The 7083-nt window shown below is 39.8% G+C and overlaps 1 protein-coding gene across 1 annotated transcript; it reads right to left on the bottom strand.

The window, feature by feature from the left end:
* Positions 1 to 247: 247 nt before the first annotated feature.
* FGG (fibrinogen gamma chain) lies at positions 248 to 5707 on the bottom strand. The gene is made up of 10 exons (XM_030023759.1): positions 5518 to 5707; positions 5382 to 5426; positions 4769 to 4952; positions 4566 to 4659; positions 3464 to 3594; positions 2692 to 2825; positions 2378 to 2562; positions 1362 to 1639; positions 853 to 1022; positions 248 to 481 (listed from the first exon to the last, which is right to left on the bottom strand). Exons 1-10 carry the CDS (start codon positions 5590 to 5592, stop codon positions 467 to 469), a joined length of 1311 nt encoding a protein of 436 aa, XP_029879619.1. The 5' UTR covers positions 5593 to 5707; the 3' UTR covers positions 248 to 466.
* Positions 5708 to 7083: the final 1376 nt, after the last annotated feature.

The raw sequence follows: 7083 nt of genomic DNA, 5'->3' as shown, positions 1-7083 counted from the left end.
TTCAAGTTCCTGTGTACTCTGATCTATCTCACAAGTCAATTTCATCAGAAAACAGAATGGAAACTTTTGGAAACAAGCCACATTTTATGGAGAAATAGCTTCAACACTCACCTCTAAACAAAGATCTGAAGCTACTGGCATGCAATTCAGGAATGACTGAATCAAATAGGTTTGGTCAGAGTAACCTTCCAACCATCATAAAGTTTACTTTGTTTTGTTTGGCCAACAGTAGAGCACAGATAACAAGTTCAGATTTTTTGTAATAATCAAAAATTTATTGAGAATTTGTACAGAAAAAAATAACCATGTACAGAGGTAAGCACTGCTCAGGGAAGAGGTTTGGGCATTTTACAGTCAACGGTGTTTTATAGTCAAAACTGAACTGTGTAATGTTAGGTAAGTTCAGTGTCTAAGAGATAAAAGATTTGTTTTCCCTCTTCAGACCAGTCTTTGTGAAATTCTCCCTTTACGAGTCTCCAACCTACAACAGAAAAAAAGAGAGCATTTTAATGTTCTTCTAAAGAAAGGAGTACATAAGGCTATGATGACATGTTGATAGTGTTCATACATAGTTATGCTAGTTGGAAATTAAAAACGTAGCATTTAAAAGACATGAAGGCAAAGGATTATTTCTGATCATAAGACTATCCATTTATCTATCTGTTAAAAGAAACAGTAATGTAGAAGGCATACTAAAATCAAAGTACAACTATTTCTGTGACAAAATGGTAAACAAAGCCAACTCCTCTAAGATGCAGTGGGCTTAACACTTCAGCTGTCCATGCTCAGTGTTTGAAATTATAACTATGTTCTGTTGTAATTTTAAATATCTCCTCAGCCCTGTGGTCAAACCTGTTTGGCGCTGCCTAAGTTGTGCTGCTGTCCATCTACTGACAGTCTGTTGAATGGAATAATTTTCATCGCAGTTTTCTTCATGGAGTACCACCGGTCACGCCAGGTTGCCCAGATAATGCCATTGTCATATCCAGATGGACCAGCATCTTTCGATGTGTACACACCATCTAAAAAATACCAGTTGGAGCAAAACAGTTGCTTTCTAAAATAGTTAATGTGCCCATACTTTTCTGGTAGTAACACCTCCACAGCATCCCTGGGGATGTTAAGAGGCCCCGTTCACTGCCCTTCTCCCCCTAGTTTGCTTCTCTCAGGACTGATTCTCCCCCTTTGGTCTGGAGAGCAGCCATAAGTTCCTACTCCTGGTGTTAACAGTTATTGCAAAGAATGGGCTGCACCAGCTTTGGGAAATCCAGATGGTAATACATACTCAATGAAAGTGACCCATTTTTCTTTGTCACCGAAACGTGGTGTCCTGGGTTATAGGTATTTAGAAGATACTTTACCTATATAATATTTGCCATTGAGGTGGCCAGCATGACATCTATTCATCCACCATCCAGATCCATCTTGCTCAGCACAGTTGCCAGCAAAGTTATCATTGTCGTTATCATAGGTACTGAACCGCATGCCATTATGAGAGGTAAAGGATTTGTCACTTGGATTGTCTCCAAAATCAAAGCCATCAAAGGCATCCCCGGCTTCACCACCGAGAAAGTAGGCGTAAGTCAGTCGATACTTGTCCTCTTCACTTCCCACTTTGAATACAGCATAGTCAGCAGTACTGTTAACAAAAGAGAATGGTGAATATGAGCATGCTGCGTTCCCAATACATGCACGAATGAAAATTACATAGATGTTAGAACTGCAGAAAAGGCATTTATGGCATCCTAGCATTTCAAAAGGGATTGGTTTTGCCTGACTCTGTGCTTCAGTTCAATGACACATCCAACCAACTTTTGTGCTCCAGTATCAGATGTTTTCTGACTACTAGTCTTCAGTGACGTATGAAAGATCTACATTATAAAAACACACATACATATATCTCCCAGGTTCATAATGCTGAGGCTTACTTAGGTCATGAGGAAATTCTTGGTGGGAGGAAGGAGCAGATGTCTCAATAAATAGCAAAGATAGTAAGCCCTCCTGGAGAATGGAATACATAGAACAGAACAGAATAGAATAGACAGAATAGAATAGTTCAGTTGGAAGGGACCTACAATGATCATCTAGTCCATAAGATGCAGAAGATGTGAAGAAACTTGAAGAGAAGAAACAGATTCCTTCTGCCAAATAAACTAGGGCTGCCAGCACGTGGCCTTCAGGCACGCATGTGTGCCTGGCAACAAGTCACGGATGGTGACTGCTGTAACAGCTGTGAGTGGAGGAGCCAAAGCAGTGTGCTATGCATGTTAACAGGTCTAAGGGCTCATCTTTTTTTTCAGAGAGCTGTACAAACTGATGCAGCAGTGGGAGCAGTAGGTTTTAACCTGTCATTTTCAAAAGCATCATGAGCAAATACCCTTTTTTGCCGCTCCAGTCCTCCAGTTCTATTCGTAAGGCATATGGCAGAGTGGACTGCGTAGTTATTAAATGAATTTTTTCATTGCCCAGCCAGAACTCAGTGGTATCATCTGGAGACAGATGTCCAAATCCTTCCTTGTACTGAACCCAATTTCTCTTGAAGTCCTCACTCCCATCCAGTCTCTGGGGAAAAACAAAAACAAAAACATATTAAAAAAACATCAATCAAAAAGATATGTATCTTATGTAGGTAAATAAAAACAGTGCTGATGCAATAAGCTTGCTCATGATAGTAATACATAGGTGGCATACCCTCTGTAATACTGTCCAGCCGTTGCCATATGAGTCAATCTCACAGTAGACTAGGAATGACTGCTTGGCTTTTTGAGGCTTGATAAAGTAAAGACCACTTTTTCTGGCACCTTTATTTGCAATGTCTTGACAATCTGAAGTAAAGATATTCAAAGGATCGTTATTAATCTAGCTACAGTTCTAGCCTCATATTTATTTGGTATTGTAACTTCCTTAGTGCAATAAATACAATTCATCTAAATGTCATTGTTGCAAAGCTAGCTCCTTTAATGTCATTACCATAAAAAATCCTACTGAAGGTCACAGCACTTGTGTAAGATGAGGAAGAATTTAGTCTCATGTAGAGTTAAGCAACTTAAATGTAAAATATTGTCATTGCATTAATTTCTACATCAACAAAAAAGGCATTTTTGGAGCTAATGGAATAATTAATTTTTTTTCAGGTGACTCAGTAGAAATGTGATAATGAGTTCTCTTCTGTTTGTCCTATGTCCATGGAAACTCATGTCCCTCATGTTTAGCATACATTTTGGGATAATCATATTTTGGCCAAAAAGCTCAAAGGAGCAAGCGAGACCTCTGTTCCATCTGAATGCCTTGTTTGCAGAGCACACTTACACTGATCCAAGCACTGGTTTCATAACTTACTATCTTACAGGTCTTTGCTGAAATCTATGACCCATAAGATTACAAATAACTCATCGCTATGATATTGACTGGTGATATTTGTAACTGAATTAAACCTCCACCATCCAAGAAGCATTTTGCGCACCTCTTCCTTGTGTCTCCTGTATTTCAGCTGTGTCTCTGCACGGCTCCTGACAGTGTGACTCAAGCTGGGCAATCTTCTGTTTCAGCTGTGTAATCTTGTTGTTGTTCAATATATGTGTATCTGTCAACTGTCTGGACAGAGAGACATAAAAATGGCTTGTTGTTTCAGCTGTTTCTGAATGTGTAATACACATTTCCCTTTTCACACATGCCTCACCTATGTAGCATGCTGCTACATACACCCCTGTAAAAGGCGATGCCTCTACTAGCACCGATATTTAAAGTTGAGGAAACTAGCCAAAATAGGAAAGCACATGCTTAACCTTATGCAAAACTTGACTCTAATCAGCAAAACTCAAACCAATAATTAATGTATGAATATAACTCTATGGAAAGTTTTTCTTTGTTCTCCTGAAGTAAATGATAAATTATTCCACTTTAATTATGGAAGCATTTGTAAAACACAAGTGCTGTAAACAAACTGCTGCAAGTGTCAGAATGCCTAAATCATCTTTGATATAATGTTATAGAAGTGGAGATTTTTCTATATTCAGGTCAAAAACCATATCCTTAAGATTTAGAAAAGTTAAAGATGTTTTCAATTTTATTTTCAATGTCAATTTACAAAAGGCTACCACTGAGTTTATAGTTACTTATGATTTATATCAATGTAACTGAGCTGATTTTCATGGATATATGCAGCAAAATTAGCCAGAGTGAATGATTGTACAAATATTCCACACACTCTGCATTACAGAACAAACTCGTATCAATAAAATCTCCAAAGGTCATGAAAAAAAAGTTAGAAGTAGCTGGCACAGCAAAAGAAACATAAATAAAAATATTGCCAGGCTTCCCGACATTCTTATCTTGCACTTCTTGCATGATTAACAGCTGATGCATATGAGCAGAGCATGCACTATCAGATCCTCATGATCCTTTTGTGTCTTGCTAGGCTAGGCAGCTACTAATGACAGTGTAGGCACAATGGTCCACATGAGCACAAAAAAACCTTTCTGAGGGAGGCTTAGCTGCACTTTATAAAAGAACAGAAAGAAAACGATTTGGATTGCCAAGTGATATAAAAGGTGGAAGATACCTACTGTATAGTATTTTCATGAGACACAATAGTGTTTTCATATTTTATAATTTCTTCAATTATTTTCTTGGACTTTTGAGTAAAACCATCAATGGAATCTGTAAAATAGACAAAGGTATAAAATCATTGCAATTAGGGCAAATTAAAAACCAAGAAAACTACATAAACTATATTTTTCAGTTGAGTAAGTTATTTTTATATTCTCACTTGGTAGTGTCTGCTTTTCTGGAGGATAGAGGCTTTGGATGTGTTGAATCAAATGTTCTACTGTTACTGTGGAGTTAGTAATTTGCCGCAAAATTCTCTCCATTTCCTGCAGTTCATTATCCATAGTGAGATGGTATTTATTAAAGAAATCTGCAATGCCACAGGTCGTTGGGCAGTAGCTACCCTAAAGAGGAAAGAATAATAATTGGCAATATTTCAGGAGGAAAAAAACCAGAGCAGAATATATGGGCAGGGGAGCTTTCAGGCACTGCTTAGACAAACGATTGTGGATAAAAAAGGGCAGGCATTGGCCACTTTGTCCGCTGTATTTGAATGCACAAAGGCAGTTTACTTTCACACTGTGTGCACACATAGCAAGAAAACAGTGCATGCTATTACTTGTGGCATCTTCTGGATACATGCTTTCATCAACAGTGCAGCCTCCTGCACATTTTTACGGAGCGTGTACTGCAATTTATAAATAACAGGTTTAAGCACAGCCCGTTTAACAAGTATTGAAAATAACAATGAGGATCAAGTGATAACGGTAGTTAATAATCAGCGTAGGAAAGCTTTAATTAGTCTCTTAAAATAAAACTGTTCAGGTACTTACAAATCGTTCATCTAATATGCAGCAGTTTTCTCTGGTGGCAATGTACTGAAGAGAAAAAAGAAGACCATTTTCAGTGAATATTCTCCGACAGCGCTTTCCACGCTGACGTGTTTTCTAACACTCTCTCTTCACTTACCGCCATGCTGGCAGAAAAGAGCAGGGAGAGGAGAGGCCCCAGGGCAGCCCAGCTGCCTAACCTCAGCACCATCATGTCTGTCCGATTAGGCACTGCCGACTGCTCGGTGCAGTCGTGCAGTCAGCAGCCAAAAACTTTCAGCCCAGCACAGGGTGGCAGGAGTTTAAGGGAGCAGGCTGAAGCTGGGGGCGGGCACCGGGAGGTGGCGGGAAGAGGTGGGGTAGGGGTTTGAGGTGGATTCCCAGAATTTGCACATATCTCTTACTCCTCCCATTTTCAGAACCTGCTTCCCACTTAGCCGCTTAATCTCTGCTCCAGCCAGGAGGTCTCGGGGGAGGCAGGAAGGTGAGACAAGTGTTGGAGATGCTACTTCTAGTAACACGAGTGTAAGGAAACTCACACATGGCTTTGGGATGGGGCTGGCAGAAGTTCCTCTCTAACGGCAACAGGAAAAGCCACAGTAGCTACCTGAATTATGTGTAACAACTATCAATAGCCTAACAATAAATACTATTTTGCGGTTACGTAGCACTTTGCCATCACAGATCTCAATGTGCTTTGCAAAAATAATCAACATCATTTTACCTATTCTGCGGATGACAAAACTGAGGCAGAGAAAGGTATGAAGTCATGTTGGGCAGTGGCATATCTAGAAAAGAAGCCTGTGGTATTTGTCACAGGCAAGGAAAGCACGAAGCTTCCCTATCCTTCAACTCAAGAAGTCCATTTGAACAACTTTGGTCAAAGCTTCCTTTCTGGGGAACTAATGTTCTCAGTATCTGCCTTACTCAATACACCTACAAGACTGGTGACAGGCTCCCTCTTCTGCTATAGGCTTTATCCCAGCCAAATTATTTTATGTATGTCCTTCTGCTTGCTATCTGTATCAGTAGCCTTAAGAGCTTTCTGCTCATGCCCTGCACCTGATCTTTAGGCTGTGGCTTCTCCAGAGACAGCCTGCTTTTGTGTCTGTACAGTATCATGTGTGATGAGACAATGTTGAATGAGTCTTTTGACTTCAATACATGTTTGACCAAATGATGGAAAGAACGGTGGGACTGGGGCTCACGGCTAGATCTGTTGTTACCGGTTGTCTTTGTGATTTCAGGCAAATGACTTCACCTCTGTACAGCAGGATCAATGTTTCAATTCTGCTTAATAGGTATTTAAAATCCACAGACAAAAATACTCTATAGAAGCTAGATGTTATACTATTACAAAATTAGACATGATTTGGTCCTGAAACGTGGAGAGTTCCTGACCTATGTATCCTCTTTTCATCTGGTTACATCTAGTCAAAGAGAAGGTTCCCATCATGTTTGAGGATTCAGACACATATTGCCAGAAGGAAACCTCAGCATTTTTGATGCTAAAAATCAAATTTATGGGACACTTATGTGAAGCTGTAGCACTGTTTATGGCAGAGCCAGCTTTCCAGTAACTGTACTGATGACCAGTGACTTAGTCGCTAGGCTGCCAAAACTTCTGTACAAAGGATGACCAATGCTAGATGTTTGCCCTTGCAGTCTGGCATTAATTACCTTCAAGAGTCATGTGCTGAACGTG

The sequence above is a fragment of the Aquila chrysaetos genome, chromosome 1, assembly GCF_900496995.4.
Source record: "Aquila chrysaetos chrysaetos chromosome 1, bAquChr1.4, whole genome shotgun sequence".
In the NCBI taxonomy this organism is placed as follows: Eukaryota; Metazoa; Chordata; class Aves; order Accipitriformes; family Accipitridae; genus Aquila; species Aquila chrysaetos.
This window is presented reverse-complemented; position numbering and strand designations above follow the sequence as displayed.